This window comes from Nannobrachium achirus, assembly GCF_963921795.1.
Source record: "Nannobrachium achirus genome assembly, chromosome: 20".
Classification (NCBI taxonomy): domain Eukaryota; kingdom Metazoa; phylum Chordata; class Actinopteri; order Myctophiformes; family Myctophidae; genus Nannobrachium; species Nannobrachium achirus.
In genome coordinates, this window is record NC_137827.1 from 33,621,391 (window position 1) to 33,641,390 (window position 20,000).

The 20,000-nt window shown below is 43.9% G+C and overlaps 1 protein-coding gene across 1 annotated transcript in view; it reads right to left on the reverse strand.

The window, feature by feature from the left end:
• Positions 1–20,000, reverse strand: part of stard9 (StAR-related lipid transfer (START) domain containing 9) — a 58,222-nt gene that overhangs the window by 10,046 nt on the left and 28,176 nt on the right. Inside the window, exons 4-22 of the mRNA XM_080750992.1 lie at positions 17,832–17,948; positions 17,266–17,298; positions 16,400–16,461; positions 15,961–16,073; positions 12,856–12,998; positions 11,745–11,812; positions 11,351–11,448; positions 10,535–10,750; positions 9,977–10,074; positions 9,674–9,751; positions 9,439–9,516; positions 8,575–8,754; positions 7,528–7,579; positions 7,273–7,398; positions 6,227–6,309; positions 5,800–5,861; positions 5,030–5,223; positions 4,219–4,699; positions 7–3,978 (exon numbers count right to left, since the gene is read on the reverse strand). Coding sequence (XP_080607118.1) covers positions 7–3,978; positions 4,219–4,699; positions 5,030–5,223; positions 5,800–5,861; positions 6,227–6,309; positions 7,273–7,398; positions 7,528–7,579; positions 8,575–8,754; positions 9,439–9,516; positions 9,674–9,751; positions 9,977–10,074; positions 10,535–10,750; positions 11,351–11,448; positions 11,745–11,812; positions 12,856–12,998; positions 15,961–16,073; positions 16,400–16,461; positions 17,266–17,298; positions 17,832–17,948 — 6,254 coding nt within the window. The remainder of the gene's footprint in view (positions 1–6; positions 3,979–4,218; positions 4,700–5,029; positions 5,224–5,799; positions 5,862–6,226; positions 6,310–7,272; positions 7,399–7,527; positions 7,580–8,574; positions 8,755–9,438; positions 9,517–9,673; positions 9,752–9,976; positions 10,075–10,534; positions 10,751–11,350; positions 11,449–11,744; positions 11,813–12,855; positions 12,999–15,960; positions 16,074–16,399; positions 16,462–17,265; positions 17,299–17,831; positions 17,949–20,000) is intronic.

Sequence of the window (20,000 nt, forward strand, 5' to 3'; positions counted from 1 at the left end):
CCTTTGGTATTGTTCTGCATATAGCTGTCAATGCTGTTCTGTGCACTGAGCCAAGTTTCCACATGGGCTTTATTGTTATAATTCATGTTAACCACACAGGTCTCTGCCAAGTTATCGGAATGTGGTTGTGAAGCCCTAGGTGGACACAGTGATATTATAGGGTGTGTGTCTCTTGTTTTTATCCCTGTATCATCGCTGCCGCCATCAGCCAGATGCCTACGAGCAACTGTACACGGTTTTACAATACGATTCTCAACATTGACAGTTCTTTGGCTGTCTGGGCATTTGTCAGGTCTGGTTTGCTGAAATCCTCCGTTTAAGAACGTTTGTACAGCAACAGGCACATGAATGCCATCTTGTGCATGTAGTCCAATCATCCTTGCTGCACTCAGTTCATATTTATCTTCAACCTTAGCTGCCAATTCCAGACTTACACCCATTGTATGAGTACCATTCATATATAAGTCTGTGTTAACCATGGAAGATGATGTGTTTGCTAGGGTTTTGTGAGGTTGCGGGGTATCAGGTTTCATTGCTGGGCCAGGCAAACAGGTCTGGCAATCAGATTGTTTAGAGCAAACACCATGGTGTTTAGAGAGCAGCAGAGAGTCATCTTTGTCTAGAAGATTTCCCAGAAAAACGCATTGATTGGGTGAAAGGGAATAATTTTCTGAGCAGCCCCTAATAGTTTGGAATGAGGGGCTGTCAGAGAACTCACACTGCGCTTGGTCGTTTGGTTTGAGATTTAATTTGATCGTTCGGCACTCAGCAGATGAGGACAGGGAAGTGGAATGATTATTCACAGGCTCTTCTGATGTGCTTTTGGTAAAGCTGTGAGCATCCTCTTTGTTGTGTGTGATGTCAGTGGGCATGTGAAACTTGCTCTCATTGCCAGCACCCTTGCAGATTAGCATATCTGACATCGTTTTGTCCCTTTGGTCTACTGGGCTTTCACTCGGAACCTCTCCCTGCTCCACAGCAGGACATCTTTTAATGTCCATCCGTTTCTGTTCACTTCTCTCGTTTCTCAGTGGCCCATCTCTCCCTCTCACTTCACTGTTATGGCCTACATCAAATGTAGAGGCAGTGTTCTGTTGCATGCTGGAAGACAGGGCACCCAGGCTTTGTCTCCTGCTCCCACTGATGCCGCCTGTGTCCACCGATGACATTTTCAAGTGCTCCTTCACCACTTCAGAGATCTTGAGGTCTATGGCATTGCAGATTGCACCCCACTGGCACGTGTTTGTTCCATCATGTTGTTTTCTCTGGTTTTCTTTGTGAGAGTTCCCAGCCTGCATTTCTACAAACCCTTTCACCCCTTTTACATCACCCTTTTCACATTCTTCGCTCTCTTTGCCACAAACACCTTCCTGAGAGCTTACATAATCGCTTTTATGACCACATTTAGACTCGTGAGTTATGTTGCAGGGCATTTCAAGCGTCTCGCACATGCCGTCATACATTGGTAATGACACTGCAACTGCATCGTCTTGTTTGAAGCTGACATCAGTGCAGTTTGAGTCAAATGTAGAGCCATCAGTTTCAGGTTCAGACTGTTTCCCACTTACATCACAGCTGTTATTATTGCCATCAGGCCCAATAAATTCTATGCTGTTGCTTGGTGTGGAGCAGAACGTTACAGACTCCCCGCTGTTGCTCCTTTTTGGAATTTTTAAGCTACCCATGAAAGCATCCTGTTGGTCTTTGTTCCTCTTCCTGGAATTTTTACAGGCGGATTTAATATGTTCCTGCTCTGTGTATATGCTGTCCTGCCTGGAGCCTTTGGTTTCAAGCCTCTGCATTGTTTTGTCACTTCTAGGTGACACATCTTTGGTGCCGTTGTCCCCACAGAGATTCATGTCCTGTACATTCTCTGAGTGGCCAACTTCATTGCATAGAGCAGCATCTTCACCGTTATGCTGAAAGGCACTTCTAATGTCAGACATCTCACTAGAAATGTTGATTTTGTCAGAATTTGAAGCAGAATTTGAAGCAACAAAGGCTTTTGATTCATGACTGGTGTTGCAAATACCAATAGCAGAGGAATTAGTCACATGTGCTTGCGCTACATAAGGCACATCTGTGAAGGACTGACGTAATTGTATTGGCTCCAGTACTGCTGGTGTTGTAGTCTCACCGTCAACGTACACATAAACACTTCCTTCTGAGGGAAACTTGGACAGATAACCTATACATGTGTCGCTGCTGCTACGTTCATCCATAGATTTCTTCCTCATATTTTCTGATTGCATCTCATGACAGTCTGCACTACACTCTAAGCCTTCCTGTCTCATTTCCGCCATCGCTCTGGTGATTGCATGCTCTGGTTGGGATAGAACCTTGGAGTCTTGGAGAGCCAGTGTGTCTGACATGTCACTCATCAACTCTGCGCTCTGCTCCTCCACTGTTATATTTACAGCCTCAGTGCTGGTGGATGTAGAGCTGTAGCTTCTAGATACAGTTTGACACTCCGACAGATCAATGCTGCTGGGACTAGGACTGCTGCTGCTCTCTGTTGTTCTGGAAACCATTCTCTTCTGGAGAAGAACATCCCTTTGAATCCTGGGGCTGTCTGCTGCATCCGTGGAGGACCATGCATCAGTAAGCACCAGTAGATTCTCGGATTCCATAACACTACAGCTGCTGAGAGAGCGTGGGCTACCTGTCGAAATGGTCTGAGTGCTTCCTATTTCTTCATTCGCTTTAGACATCACTGCATCTCTGCATTTGAAATCTGTTGCCTTATGACAGGTTTGCTCTCCTGCTCCTGTTCCAGTTTCCCCACTCCCTCTTGTTTTGGAGCCAGCATGTTGGCTCCAGTATGCCTCTGCAGGGAACTCGTGGGTTTTCTGATTGTGGTTCCTCTCTGAAACAGGACTGATTTCAGGCATTCTGCTCTGCCCTACAGAGAAACATAACGAATCCCTCACTACTGAGTACGTGGGCATCAGTGTCCGACTCAGCCTCTCTACAGTTAAGTGTTTCGAACAGTTTTCTGTTGCCAAGGAGTCTTTGGACATTTGGCTGTCTTCGCTCTCTCCCTCACTCTGTGCTTCCTCCTCGTGTCTCAGTTGCTCTGTCAGGGCTGTGGCGTAGGCAGAGGACAGGGAGTCCAGGGACAAGAGGCTGTCACCATCAGAGGAACCGTCATCCCTTCCTCGTTCCTCTTCCTCATCGTCTTCGTACCACCCAGCGAAACCCTGCTGCTTCTCCACCCACCTGATGGTCTTGCTCATCAGGGCTTCCGTACTGTGCCACGCCCGATACCTTCCATCCTGAGGGAAAGTACACTGATTGAGTTCCTCGCAAGAGACACTTGTTTTTATTGAGCTTTTGTCTCGGCTCATTTTTGTGTCTTTTAGGTTCCTGTTTCTGGTTTGCCTCCAGTGAAATTTGCTCGTTATCTTCACTGAAGGTTTGGAGCCTCGTTCTCTGCTTACACCTGATGGGGGTTTTCTAAACACTCTGGACAGGGCTGTCTTTAACCCAGGGGCGACGGAACGCGAGAAAACCTTCTTGATTGCGTCAAGTCCTTTGATACCTCCTTGGGATGGAGTCCTGACATTCTTACTAGCAACACTCTGATAACTTGATTTGTCTTGATCTGAAGGTGCCTTTATGTTCTTGTTGCTGATTGGCTGTAAGGCATGTCTGTGTGGGGACTTAAGACTCACTGATTGACTCTGGTTTGTCTTGAAGGTCAGGCCTCTATTTGTAAGCAGAGGTTTTCTCTCTGGTCTTTCCCTGCAGGGCTGAGCAGGGGCCTCCTCCTTGGTGTTTGTCTGTTTGAGGTTTACAGTGGATCCTGCGTTGCTCCTGAGACCCAGACTGTGCCCAGAGGAGACGGTACTGGAGCGACTTCTGGTCCTCTCTTGTGGAAGACACTCATCAGAAACCCACTTCCTGCTCCTGCTGACATCAGATGTCGTCAAGGAATCCGAAAACAGTTCAGTAGATCTGTTTCTCTTCAGGAAATGGCTGTTGGGAACAGTAAAAAAAAAGTGATTTTAAAAAGCAACGTAATGAATAATTCACTCAACATTGAAAAGAGACATTTAGTAGACATTAATGTTGAGACTTATGTTGATATGGACTCATACAGCTCATCAGATAAACACTGCAAGGACTAGGGGTTTGCTTCCCACCCTCCTTGAAATGTGTCATAATAAAAAGGTATACAAGAATAGCCCTCAGTGTAACATGATATCACTTGCTGACCTGAAGATAGGGGTGTTTTGGGGGTAGAGCCGGGAGAGAAGGTCTGATGAGAACGAGTGTCTACGTGGGGCTGGTGTTCGTCCTCTAGGCTGAGGAGGGGACCCAAGCTCAGGGGACTCGGGGCTCTCCAACCCTGGTGGCAGGGCCTTCTCCAGTCTCTGAAGCTCCCTCTTGGCCTCCAAGAGATGGCGCTTGCGAGCAATCCTCTCCAGCTGGTAGTGCAACCGTTTCCTTCGGACGCGGCTCTCGGCACGGCGCAGAGTGTGGTGCCTCAGCAGCTCCTCCAGTACCACCTTCTTCCTGGCTCTAACCGCCTTGGACTGAGTGGCTGCAGTGGGACCACCCTGGTCCTCAGACCCCTGGGTTATCAGTCTCTCTAGGAGAGGGGCAGGGACGAGGTCGGTCTGAACTCCAAACTCCTGGGTCCCTCTCCGCTCTACAGCTGCCAGGTGCTGCTTCTCCTGCAAGATCCACTGATGGACTGTGGAAAGATCAAACATCAACCATAGCAGAAGATTATCCCACACAAATGATTTACAATCGAAACAATTACTCTGCCTGTCAAATGAAGAACCCCTTTGTCCTCTCCTCTGAAAGAAGAACTACTTTTTTCAATGGTATTATACCATTTAAATTACTTTTTTTTAACATGCCTGCATGGTCATTTCTTTGTACTAATATACTTTTAATGAACTTCAGGTAATGATCTTTTTCAAAGATGTATATATACATTTTGGGAGCAGCTCTCTTGAATGCTTCTGTACAACATAATAACATCTGTATATTACTTGTCTTCAGAAAGTGAACTTACTCTCAGTGTGCTGCTGTCGGAGGAGGGCCTGCTCTCTCTCCAGCTCTCTCTCAGCCTGTCTCTGCTCAGCCTGGATCTCCCTGCGCAGACCCTCCACGTACTGCTGCTGCTCCGCCACACGCTGCCTGGGAGGAGGCTCCTCGCTGGGGGAGAGAGAGGCACCGGGCTTCCCCTGGAGATCCTCGCCTACAACACTGGGAGACAAACAGAATGAAAGGTTTAGGGTGAGAAACGACAAGACAAAACAAATCACAGAGGATACTGTAAGCTGCGAAATTAAGGAAAAACACCTCCTCCACCACTCCTCAAAGGTCTAGAGTAAACATATCCAACTCTACAACCAGTAATTTTACCTCACGCCAGTAGAATTATACGCTCAAAATTGAAAGTTATCCGGCAGCAAAACCACTGAAACCACTGAGTGAGTTCTTGGCACTGGGTGTGAGTGGGAGCTACCGTTGTTGGGTTAAGTGCAGTGTGTCTGGGCTGTAGCCAAGCAACGACCCCAGCCTGTCCTGTAAACAAGCCGTGACTGCTCATATAAGCACAAGTACTGTCTCCATCGAATGGATGGAAACAAGTATTAAGCATTAGTCTATTTCAATTATATCTACACCGGTGGCACACTTGTACTTTGTATTAAATATGCATGGCGTGAGTTGACAGAACAAGCTCAATCAGGCACATACACAGGGTTAAAGGGTCTCACACACACACACACACACACACAAAAAACATTAGCAATATTTAATATCTTTTATGTATCTAACCTGGAACCGTGGCTGAGAGGGCTGAGGTCAGTGTATCTGCAGGTCAACACACCTTCACTGGCCTGAGAACGGAAGAGAAATATAACGGTTCAAATACTGCTATGAAAAATATCATCACAACCCAATTTTAATTCTGTTTATCTTTTTTTCCATGTCACATTATTCAATGCAAATATTACCATGATGCATGTTGGCCCTAATGCATATTGGTACAGGGGACATGCATTTTCAGTGTAACCCTTGTCTAAGTAATTCACCCCTATCACCCCCATTACATCTTCAACTTTCAACTTCTCTTTATGATCATTTTTGAGAGAAGGGTAAAAGAGAATACCATTATCATAAAATCTTATCGGATAATGATCACTGTGCACTAGATAATTATCATCACCAACGTCATCATCATTAAAATGTGAGCTGCACTCACCCGCCTGCGCTCCATGAGGATGGCTGCCTCAGCAGGATGGTTGAAGCGGAATCTGTGGACTCCTCCCAAGGTGATCACTGTCCCTGGAGACAGACAGAGAGCGAGGGGAAGATAGATTATGAACATAACATAATGCAGATGATGATGTGAAGTGTTGGCAGAAAACAGGTTGTGTTTTTCATTTATAAAACCTTTATTCCACAGAATTGACTTCTACTTGATTGGCCATTTCCTTTGTACCTAACTGCCAATACAATAGCACAGTGACCTCTGACCACTGTCCCACCCAACCAGACATTTTCAGAAAATCCCACACTTTTGAAGCAATATAACATTTGTGGTGGGGATATGTAATTCCATCCCCAGAAAAATGCTGTCTTTAGGGTCTTGCCATCAGAAGAATAACTTACTGTTCTCCCGACAAACACTAATGCTCAAAAGCATACTGTATGTTTCACTTGATTACTTCTAAAACATTTACATATACAGGATTTAACCAAATACAAAAAACTATCAATATACAATTACTGATATAACCTCTTTTCAAACAGTTCTATCAGGAATTGCACATACTGTACAGTATATGAGTTGTTCAAAGCATGTACAGTACAGTATGCGTGCATTACTCCGGTTGTAGAGTACATATAGTTGGTTAAGTTTGTGTCTATGTTTACCAGTGTGTGCATGTCGGTGGTGACTGTGTGTGCATGCAAGAAATAGATATTGAAATCACCACCTGCTGTGTAGTGAGCGTGTCCGTGTGGTGGTAGAGAAGAGCAGCATGTAGGTCAGAGTGTGTGATGCATTCCAAGTCGAAAAGGGGGGTGAGAGCATAAATATGCATCACTGTGTGTGTGTGTGTGTGTGTGTGTGTGTAAAGTGTGTGTGCGCAGGTGCAATGCTTGTGCACCTGTTTATACTTTTTGTGTGTCTTCTATTTGTGTGCGTTTGTGTCTATTTGTGTTTGTTCGTGTGTGCCTGATGTTCTTTACTTTGTTTGCGTTAATGTCATAATAACATGATTTGATTGGAGGATGAAACTTCACCTTGTGCCAGCCTGCACGGCTCAGTAACCTCCCTGTCGTTGATCAGACACACACACCCTGGTAATGGCTTGAGGGTCACCACCCCTCCCTGGTTCTCTATCTCACAGCTGGCACTGCCCTGCAGGACTGGAACAACACAACAGACACACACACAGTCAAAGTGTGGTTTAAGTTGAAGGACTGTCTAATAACGTGGGTTTATCATTTATTCACAGTGGTGCTTTATAATGTTGGGAGAGCGTGTATCATTTATACCTATCTGCGGTTCTTCTAATTGGCCTTGAGGTCCAATGCTGGTTACTCCTTCCTACAGTATAATGGAGAACAGAGAATTAAACATGGAAACCATGATGTGCATTTCATTCACAACAACACAAGATCGAAAACAAACATCAAACATACAGTACATTGCCCAGGCAGGCCCCGAGCATACATTCCACAACAGATGAAAACGAGAACAGCATCATGTTGTGTTCTTGGCGAAGAACTCGTTTCCACCCTACTTCTCTACCACTTACAGAAGCTGTCAGGGAACTGATCATTTATTTACAGTGAAGCCCAATCCAGCAGGGATAAAAGGCCTTCTAAGCTTATTTTATCTTCTTAATGTCAGAAACACATGCGTTCCCAGGTGGCCATGGCTCTTCGTATGCAGGAAGGAGTGTATTGTCAAGACTTTGTCAGGCCTAAGGGCATACATGTCATTGTCAGAATCAGCAGGGCTTAACCCGCCCCCTCCCAGCCTCTGAGCTAAGAGCCTCTGATCCAACCATCTTGGCTTTTACGCATTTCAGAACAAGACACACAGCGAAATCTACAGGACAGTTGAAGGGCAGAGTGAAAAAGAAAAATGAGAAAGGGCCAGAGAGAGAGAGAATAGCAACGCACCTTGTATCGAGAGTTTTTGGCAAGCGGAACAGAGATAGATAGAAGGAAAAGCAGGGAGGGAGAATCTAGTAGACACAAAAGATAAAAGATGGGTTTTAGTCGAGGCAGCTGAAAAGTAGCCAGATAGTTGTTGACGAAGTAACTCTACAGGTTGGATTTTATGAGATTTCATCATCTGGTTCATGCAACTGTGTATCCAGATGTACGTGTGTGTGTGATGATTATAAGCGGTATAAGCGTGTGATGTGCATCTTAGATAATAATAAAAGCAGAAACACAGAAAAGAGAAACAGTAATTGTAAGAAATAGTCATTCAATTCGACTAACACCAATACCGATATTAATAAAGACACTAATGGTTATGTTAATAACATGAGCTGTAACAAACTAAAATCAATACTGCCATCGGCGTACCCTGAGGTGATAGAAGATGACCCCGGTGCTGAGGACATCTCTGTCCAGGGTGAGTAGGTGTGGTTGCAATGAGTTGATGAGGAAGCCTGCCTTGTCTCTGTTGATGTCAACACTGTACTGCTCCAGAAGGGCCTTCTTGTCTCTCCAGCTCTCTGACCAGTCCTTGGTCAGCTCTTCCACCTGCAGGATGGGACAGAATATTTAACGTTTTCATTTGAGTGTACAAATGCAACCAAATGGGCCCGTTTCAGAGTTGAATTAACATAGGAGCACTTTATTGTACTGTATATAATGCTGTTGATGTGCATTTCAGTTCATTGTTTATGATGATAATAAACAACAAAATTTAAGATACAACCCTTAACAGAGAAAATACAGTCTGTTTTGGCTGTTTTTGATGTTCCTATCCTTCCAACAATTCCCATGATTGCATAATAGTCAAGATCACTAGTTTGCCATAAATATTATGCCATATGAACCACAATGGAATCAAGCCCACTGGGTTATCCTTTTAGCATAACGTTTGACTGCACTACCTATACTGTTAACAGACCTGCTAATGAAAATAATAATAATAATATAATAATAAGAGACTGGACAAACATTAATAGAAGGCAAACTTTCTGCAACTACACAGTCCAACCAGTATCTTGTGGCTACTCCCATTAATATTCAAAAGGACAACAAGAGGGTATGCCATACAGTTAGGTGGTTAGAAGGAGCATAATTGTGCAGAATGAGTGGCAATGTCACCCTCATTCCCCTAATTTACATAAGGCATTTGCATAATAATGTACTGGCGAGATCAATTCAGTACTGTCTGGTGTTGTCAATAGATAAGATCAGATCTTTGCACTGTGTTACCTTCAGTTCATTCTGGAACACAATGTCAGAGAGATTTCCATCCCTCTCGTCGCTCAGGGAGGGGCTGGGATTACGCTGCTGTCAATGAGAGACAAATGATACCTCAGTGAAATATAGTCTAATCACCTACTCTACCAACATTTACAACATAGGTTACAACAGAGAGAATGTAGCCTCTAATCTGGCTGGTATTAATGCAATGTTCTATCTGTTTAACTATTCAGGACCACCATACCATTTCAAAGCTTAGAAGCATGCTTTTCAGCCTGTCAATCTCTTCTCTCAGTTCCCTGATCAGCTTGACACTGGCATCCTGTAGAGACATATGAATAGTCAGTAGACCGTTTCACATTTCATTTCTCATGCAGATAATGAAGTAAAACAAAAACCCATTTAATCAGGCCACTGCCGTGCTGACTAAACGCAGACAAGAGCAGCCGTGTAAAAGATAATGAACAATACAAGAATGATGTGATGTGACCCTCCTCCCCCTATAAGCCAGTTGGAGAACAAACGAGAAGAAGACAATTGCACAGACCTCATTAACACGAGGTTTGTTGACAATGTTCCTGGCATGCGCGGCATAGCGCAGGGTGCTGAGAGTCTCATTGTAACTGCTGCCAGAGGGGGACACAGCTGCAAAAGATACACCAAACATGTTAATCATAAAGAATAATCACCTAGAAAGATCATAATGTTACCAGCCTTCATTTCAGGATCAACAACACAAGTTCAAGGACCATACCAGGGTCTTGTCACCTTTAGCCAAACATTTTCTTGTAAATACCTGTCTGCATTCTGCATTGACAAGTGATTAGAGGAGTGTAATTCTTCTGCTTTTTGCACATTATTTGACTAAAGATACATATGCACATCATGACACATGCTATTTTTACTTTTTATCTATTATCTGGTGTTATACTGTTTGTGCGTTGGTAATCTTAGTTCCCAGAGGTTTTCGCCAGCTCTCGCATATTAACAGGTGGGTGCGTCTGCGGAACGGTCTGGGAAGCAAGGACGAGGAGGCGGGGGCGGTGGGGTGTGGGGGGGACGACGCAAGCCTTGCATGAAAAACAGGCACGCGCCCAGGACTCACTTGCGATCATGATGGTCTTGGAGTTGCCTCCCAGGCTGTCCTTGAGGAGCCAGGTCAGAACCGAGTCTCTGTAGGGGATGAAGCAGTGCCTCCTCCCTCCAGCACCTCCTCCGGAGAAGGAGCTGCTGTGGCTGCCCACCGTGCTCCCAGTCCCATCGCCCTCGCTGGCTACACTGTTGATACTCTGACAGCTGCTGGACATCTGGGAGTTCTGGGCTGAAAGAGGGAGATGTGGAAAAGGAACAGAGATGATGATGAAGATGATGATGATGGGAGTGGTGGTGGTGGTTGTTGGGGGGTTAGGACAAAACAGGAAGGAGAGAGGATAGAAGTTTCAGAGGGAGAGGAAAGCTTTGGGGGTGGCAGTGGGGTTAGGCGAAGAGGAATGAATGGAAAACAACAGGCAAGCAGAATGGATACCAAAGAGGGGATAAGTATCATACAGGAAGTGAAAGGGTAAGTAACAAACAGTGTGGAAGGGGTAGTGGTGATAGAGTGAAACATGGAGGGAGTCAAAGATGGAGGAGGTAAAGTAGAGTCACGCCTGATGCTACTTAGCTGCGTACAAGACACTGTGCAACCAAGTATAACTCAGGCTTTAGTATAGTAGCAGACACAACGGGAGAGGTTAAGGCCACAGGGGACGGTTTAGCACAGTAAAGCAGCAAATACAGCATGCTACAACAAGTAAGCACTTTATGTAATGAATGTCAGAATAACCAGTGTACAGATGGTGACGATAATAATAAACACAGCAAATCCAATCCATTGCAAATGTGCAATAGTTCAGATAAGAATAATCCTTTTTCGGTTTACCAAGAGCAGAGATGACGATGCCAAGAGTGACTAGAGACTTGTTGATGTTGGAGCCCTCCGTCAGTCGGTCTCGGCAGTAGTGGGGGTCAGCCCTCTCACTGTTGAACCCAACACAAAGACAATGTCAAATTAATGTCCATTATGTTGTGTAAAGGTTGTCTCATGAACAAGATGCAGTAAACCCCAGCATTTTAGTAACAGACCACTAGGGGGCAGCTTTGGCAATGACATCTACTCTTTCAATGACTTACTGTATACTGCACGTTTAGAGTAATAATAACACATTGCCCTTTAACTCTAATTGAGGATAAAAGTATTAAAGAAAAAACACACCAAATCGTTGTATAACAAAAGGAAAGTACTGAAATGAATGAGAGAGGAAGAAAGGCCTCACCTGCCAGCCAGGTCAACCAGGTTGATTTTACTGACAATTTCTGATGGGAGATTATTCTCGAGGATAGCCTGCAGAGGGAAGCAAAAGTAATCAGATAGAGCCATGCAAACTAACACAGGACATCAGGGGCGTCACAAGGGGTAGGAAAGTGGGACTGAGTTACTAGGGCCCAAGGTGGTGGAGGGGCCTTAATTATTCTATACTTTAGCTATTGAAAAATAGCAGATATACAAGCTCACAGCGCGCCGAGCGCGGCACCGAGTGCCGCGCTGCGAGCTTGTAGATCTGCTATTTTTGAAAAGTCGTAAAAATGCGTGCAAATCTTTGAATATATGTATTTTTTAAGCGAACATTTGTAACTCAAATTTTGCTTCTGGGGGGGTCCCTGGAACTCAATATTTTGAGATGGGGTTCCGTGGCCAAATACATACCATTTTGGGGGTCCTTCACATGAAAAGGTTTGAGCTCCACTGACATAGAAACATAGGTTTTTCAAAAAACCTCAGAAGGATTTGAAATATTCAAAGATTTTCATGCTTGTATATCTGCTATTTTTCAATAGTTAAAGCACAGGGGCCCCACAGTGAATCCTTGTACCCAGGGCCCAGAATTTGGTGCGACACCCCTGCAGGACAGACTGTGATACTGTAGATTGAGCCATGCAAACTAACACAGAGGTCAAACTGTGACAGAGGTTCACAGAGTTCAAGTTGTGGTTTGTACTTGCGAGGTATAACGTAAGATACAATACACTACTGGGGTCAGATTTGACACAAGTAGCTCTGATATCAGCAGTGATGATGTAAAGTAGGGCTGCTATCGATTATTTGAGATCAATCAAATAATTGTGAAACTGTCAATGAATTGATGGGGAAAAAATCTAACTGAGTTAAAAAGAAAATATATATATATACTGTATATTTTAGCCTGATTAACCACTTAAAAACCCTATTGTATACTTTGTTATGCAATGCTGTCGTGCAAAAATTGCATGTCACGTCGCAATGTGAAATCGTCTATTTTATGTATTTTCGAACACATTTTCCTTCAAAAAATCTTTTGTTTTATGAACAATTTAATTGATTAGTTGAATCAACTGTTGCACCCTTACCTGTGTGTACTGGATGGAGAAGATGGCGTGGGATCTGCTGCTGGCGTCATGGTTGTGGGTGGCTGCAGTGATGCGATGGGCGATACCCTCCTCCAGCAGACTCATGGCCTGTTTGCTGTCAGACACCACATGCTGCGACAGGTCTGACAGGGCACATTAATGGACACACCATGAGTAGACGTTTGGGTGACCAAGGGCCAAGCTTTGATGAGAGAATGGCCATTAGATCCTATTCAAATGATTATTTTGAATTGAAATAAGTCTGAGTCAATACGGGCCCCACTTTGACACAGACAGGCCCTGAGATAAGCAAGACACCAGGCATAAGATGAATGGCTAAAATATCTACAGAAAAGCACAGGAAAGTACAGTTCAGAACAAGGGCTGCTAAGAGGATTTCAAACCCAAGAAAACCTATGGCTTGTTTCCATTGGAGTTATTTGTACTCGATTCATTGAAACATTTAATGACGGACTACTAAGCAAAAACATCATGTGAAGGTTAGTGACACTCCTCATGTGACGGTTAGACATCAAATAGAAAAACAGATACGTGTCTCATCGCAGAGTGTTGTGAGGTCATAGATTGGCTATTTTCCAAAGTTTGACAATATATGCCTTAATGACATGCCCAAAATAGGGACACCAGGTTAGAAGTGGTGAATGTATCTATTTGTAACTCAGGTGATAACCAAATCCATTCGGTTACATCTGTACACTCAGAGTTAAATGAACAGAGAATTTTTCCACACAGATTGTTGGAGGTAGAAAAGATCCCTAATGACAAAGGCCTAGTGATATGATACACATTTCTTTAGGCCAGTGGTTCTCAAAGTGGGGTCCGGGGACACCCAGGGGTCCTTGGGGGTACCAGAGGGTCCCCAGCTAAATGTATCTTAATATAACATCACAATCATTTTAACCACTTTTTATACATTGACTATTCAGAAATAGCAGATATACAAGCTCACAGTGCGGCACGAACATCTGCTATTCATCAACATTTCTTAAAAATCTTGAAAGTCCTATTCTCTTCTGGTGATCCCTACCACAAAACATTTGGGGGTTCTTGACATGAAAAGGTTTGAGAACCACCTTCTTTAGGCAAAGGAAATGTGTCTCATCATCAGTACATGGTATGAATGTGTCTTCCCTCTGGATTCCCTCTCAATGGAAACTACGTCAGACTGCTCCACTTCCAGCGGTGAATCATAACAATTAGAGTGTTATTACACACACGCATACTATAGACACGTGTGTGATTGCACTCACAGAAACAGTCTAATAAAATCACCAACTTCTGGTCATAACAGACAGTAACATTAGCCTGGCCAGTGTGGAGCATGTCAGTTAACTATTTCTGCAGAAGTGATGAGATATTGGATGACTGTGATGTGTGGACAGACATGGACTGGGGGAATGGAGGAAGAGAGTGGGAGCATTAAACATCACAATGTGCTCTCTGTGTGTGTGTGTGTGTGTGTGTGTGTGTGTGTGTGTGTGTGTGTGTGTGTGTGTGTGTGTGTGTGTGTGTGTGTGCGCGCGTGCGTGTGCGTGTGTGTGTGTGTGTGTGTGTGTGTGGTGGAGTGCGCTCCTCGGAGCCACGAGGAAGTGACCTCACTTCCCCCAGGCCTGCTGGGATTTCTCCGGGTGCAGACAATGAGTGGATGTTGGACTTTAAAGACATACAGAAAGGGGAGGGGGAAGGAGGAGAACTTCAGAGAGAAACAAAGTGGCATAACGGTTTAAAACAGAGAAAGGTTGCGGTGAAACTGGAGGGGAAAGCAAGGGGAGATCAAGAGAGACTTCCTACAGTAACAGTAATTTCTTTCCAAGAATTTGAGCACATTGGGAGGTCTTTATACGCTTCCAATGACCATTTATAAAGATGTGGGTAGCGGCGACAGATCTCCTCACACAGCCTCTACTGAAGCACAGCGTCCATGTTTCTGTTCTAGCACAGGCGCAATCGCCGTAGTTGTATGCACGTGTAGTACGTGTAGTCACAAAATCTGAGATGCACATGGACATGAGCTGGTGACCAACTTTCCGTCATATAATATGACGTGATAACATCATGGATATGCAGCATGGAAGGCTGCAACAAGTATAATTTGGGCTTTAAAAAGAGTGAGGGAGAGAGAAACAGAGAGCCAGGGGAAAGGGAGAGAGAAAGGGGTGGGTAGCGATGAAGAGAAAGAGAGAGGCAGGGGAGAAAGAAAAGCTAAAAGGAGGTGTTGGAGTACAGCCACTAGGGCCAATTGTGGATGTAATCAACAGTTGAACTGGGCACACAGTTCCACCACACACACCGACCACAGTGACCTACAAACTAAACATACAACACACAAGCATTACTCAAAATACTCCAGACTGTGTCCCAAGTCCAAATCCATTATTGGACCAGATTATGAGGCTGTGTGTGTATTATATGGAAAAGATTTAGTGTTCAGGGACAAAAACATTTAGCCTTGTGTGTCCGTTCTGCCTTCACCTCCCGGAACCACAACCCGGGAATAGTTCCTTTCACAATCAATCCAGCACAGGCGCTGACTAGGGACGAGTAGAAACTATGATCTTTGGCAACTGTCCGGACCTCCATTTACCACTTTGTATTCAGCTTGGCCTGAACTGTGAACCCACGGGTAGTACTAGACCACAAGACATTAAACACACATTGTCCTGATCTGAGCTACCACTTAAAAGGGACCAAGCTCAAGTGGTGAAAGCAGGGGTTGTTATACATAGGAGACATAGAGGTTCTCAACAACTTTGCCGGGTCCCAAAAACAATGAAAAAAAAAAATCAGATGGTAAAAGCATGAAATACTCGGACAAGGCCACGGATAAAGAACTTGAACCCAATGATATGAAGACATTGACGTCGAAATTATCTGAAGTGCTCCTTAAAGGTGCTAATGTTCCTGCTGGATCTTTGTTAGTACCTCATAAAATTTGATGCTTTGCAGGAGTATTGTGCAGGATTTTGGTTTTATATCCATCACTAATTTGTACATTTGTGACTTCATAAACGTGCCTACTCCAAGCTATATAAAATGTTCCTTGGGCTTTATGCTGGGGACAGAATTTCATATATTGTGCCTTACCTTGTACGTAGGGTCCTTTCTCAGGATGCTCCCTGACCCTCAGAGAGGTTTTCTTCTTCTGCTCTCCACCGCTCAGCAGGTCTCTCACCCGCTCATTATAGATCTCCAGGAAGCTACAGGGACAGGATGGTAAGATATTATATATTGAGATTAGAAACAAACCAGACATGATGTCAGGAGAGGGTCAGCGACAACACTGATGGAGTCAGCTACCGGTAATCAATTATGTTGGTTGTAATGGACAACCTACAGTATATGGGAAAGGGCAATCAATTAGAAAAACTGGAATTAGTATAGTTTTTGTAATGTTACATAAACTCATTTAATCATAACTGAAAGGAATTAGCATGCTGAACTGACTGAAAGCTATTTGACTCCAACCCTCACATTCAGCATCAGGGAAACTTTCATAATAAGACAACGGATATTTGGTTCATACCTGATCTCCACTCTGCTTGTGTTCTGCCCATCTGGAGAGATGTCATCAGACCTGAAGAGTCCCTAACATGACAGGAAGGAAGATGGTTCATTGATTATACCTTGCTAATACAGTACTTAGTGGCTTGCATAAAACCGTCATCACATGGACACCGCACATCTAAACATATATGGATTTATCATGGCTTAAAATCACTTAAACCACAAGGGGGTCCAGGGGAAAAATCCGCCTAAAATGCATGCCCAAATTGGAACAGTTGTGGACACAAAACTACAATGATTGTGGCTACTCTTGACCCACCAAATGTAAGCTAACCCCTGAAAATTCACAAATGCAGTGTAAAACATCACATTTCTCTTACCAAATTGTAATGCTGTGATCACTTACTAGGGAAAAGAGGATTGAAAAAGACCTCCGCCTATGTAAAATTTGCATTCTGAATAGTGAAAAAAGACTCAAGACCTCATTGGAGACATAAATAGTGAATACAGAAATTGTCCATTAAGGTGTCATCAATTGATGTGTCATGCAAAATCTTATGAATATATTTCAAACTGTAAACTCTACAGATGTTTTAGTGAGAGTAGTGCTGTAATATTAGTAATGTAAAAGTATAGGGTGAAAAATTATAAAAACAAGTAAAAATAATGTGTAATAATAATGTAATATGAGTAATGCATGGATGAAAAATACAATGGCAGCTGATTATATGTGCTGTAGGGCCCCTGTAGCAGAATCAACATTGAAATTGTAATTTGATTTTGTCTTTGATTTATTGACCAATGAACATGCAGTTGTTATTGACTGGTTGACTGGTTATGGGAAGCCGGCTTCCCATATGGGGCTTAAGTGGTTAACAGTCTTACCTGACAAATCCTAGGGGTCAAGCCAATGGACTCCTGCAATCATAGACAAAAAAGCAAATAAAAATCTTCCAGCTAATAACATACTGTAAATGTGAAGGATACCATCATGAATGCACTAGCAATTTGATCAGCTGTGCCTGGTAAGATGAACTTAGCCTGGCATTGCCAGAATGATGACGTGGATTCACTCACATGTTCCTCCACAGTATCACATGATACCGTGAAGGAACATGTGAGTGAATCCACATCATCAGTCTGGCACTGCCAGGCTAAGATCAACTGATACATCATCAAAGTTACAGACTTGCACAGCCATTGCAAAGCCTTTATGGAGGTCCTTTATAAAATTGTTCGGATCCTGATATGAGTTTTCTAAGCAGAGGAGATCACGCAGAGCCACCAAATTGCTGGTCAAGAATCAAAGCATGGACGTTACAATTATGTGGCACAAGCATTATCCAATCAGCTACCTGGGGGGGGGGGGGGGGGGTGTGGATAGTGACACATGACACCTCTTTTTGACTAATTCCATGCAGTAAGTAAGTAACCCTAATTCCCCTCCTCACCGGTGTTCCCATCATGGTGTAAGTCTTCCCAGATCCAGTCTGGCCGTAGGCAAATAAACACACATTGTACCCCTCTGAAGCTCCTGCCAACACAGACACGCCCAGGTCCTGGAACACCTAAGTCAAACAAAACACAAAAAAATAATTAATGTACACCCGGAACGCTGAATATACACACACATACGCAATTTTGTATACACACCCAGGATGACCAATACAACTAGTTGCAGGTCACATACAGTAGAACCGGTAGTAAACAGCCACCGGCTCCATATACAGGTATGGGCACAAAAGGGGGCATGCCCACATAAGGGCATATATCGTACTGATGACATCGACAATCTCCATATATGGGCATAAAAGGGACAAGAACTGACAGATACAGAGATCTGGGTTGTCCGAGGCAACAGATCCAAATGCTAAGCCCTTACTGTAGGCCTACTGTATGTACAGTACTGTATGGTCATGTGAAAATATGGGACCGACCAACTTCTGACCAAACCGACCAAAGTCTGCACGCACAGCGGCAAGGAATCGAGGGAGTGCAGTGCCCGCCATCAAGCAGTTCGGATATCCAGTTATCCAGAAACGCAGATCGAACAAATTTGCCCATTTACCCATATATGGGCATTTCAGTGTATGGGCATGTACTGATGACATCAGGGATCTTCATATATGGGACAAGGACTGACAGATACATATATCTCCATATGTGGACATACAGTAAAAGGGACACGGCCGGGTAGAAGTATTTTATAGAAGTGTTTTAAATAGTAAAGTTATAGCGAAAATACAGTGTACTGAGGATACAACTGAATACAGGACACTTGGATTATAGTGTGGGAATATACTTGTGTTGGAGTTGGGTTTTGCTGTTGTTAATCTCTCCATGAATTCAACGCATCACAAGGTGAGTAACTTAAAAAGAATTGGGGGGATGAAATATTGCTTTAAGCAAGGTGAAATGCTGATAAAAGAAGATCATGTGAGTTTAATAAGACATCTACTGAGTGCAATGAATGTCATGTAGACAGGCAAAAAGGCTGATAAAATGAAGGCGAAGCATCTCTTAAAATTAACATACAGACAGTATTTTGGAACATAAAACAGACAAGACGTGTGATGTCACACAAAAACGAGTGCCAACTGCTTAAGTTGTGAGAAAAGCCCACATGCTGCTATGAGCTGAGAAGGTGTTTACACATTGTGTTAGATCATGCGTGCAGATTAGAACCAAGGCTTCACAATCACAATAAAGAGGCACCAGGCCAGCATTGGGGAGGGAGAGTAGGGAGTCGGGACTCGGGAGTTCTCCTTCCTGGCTGAGGTGTTTGGCTAAGGAGCAGGGAGGTTCAGCTAATACTCAGGGTAAACACATAGTGGTGCGAGTATGTGTAACATCTGATTTATACTTTGTTGAGCATTGTGTCACGCACCAAAATAGCCTATTTACTAGTGTGACAGTAGTAACGGCCAATTTATGCTTGGAACGACAATTGTGGAACACCATGTCGCATGACACTTGTTGTTCCAGCAAAGTGTACGCATTTGTGTGCATATTTAGAAATGGTGTGTTAGTATATTATGTTTGTGAGTTTGTATGTTATAGTACATGAGTCAGTGTGTAGTATATCGTCGTTGTCGGGTGAAAACCTTGTATGTCCAAAACCGCTCGTTTTGCATTTATCATTTTAAAAAATCACACCCGTGTGAACTGAGCGGTGGTCGGTGGAGGCTACGCAACAGCACTACTGTGTGTGTGTGTGTGTGTGTGTGTGTGTGTGTGTGTGTGTGTGTGTGTGTGTGTGTGTGTGTGTGTGTGTGTGTGTGTGTGTGTGTGTGTGTGCGTGCGTGCATGCATGCATGCGTTCGTGCGTGTGAGAGAGAGTGCGTGTGTGTGAGAGAGAGAGAGAGAGTGTGTGTGTAAGCCTATTGCAGTTGATGCTCAGGCTAGACTCAGCAGCACCCTCTCTGGCCACCAGTGGTATTCAGGCTAGTGAGGCTACATACACACATACATACACGGATACACGGATACACGGATACACACACGGCCATGCTATGGAGCGGTCTACCACCGCTCAAAAATGATTTAAACTATTGAAAACAACCGATCTGCAAGCACACAACGCCTCGCGGTGCGAGGCGTTGTGTGCTTGTAGATCTGCT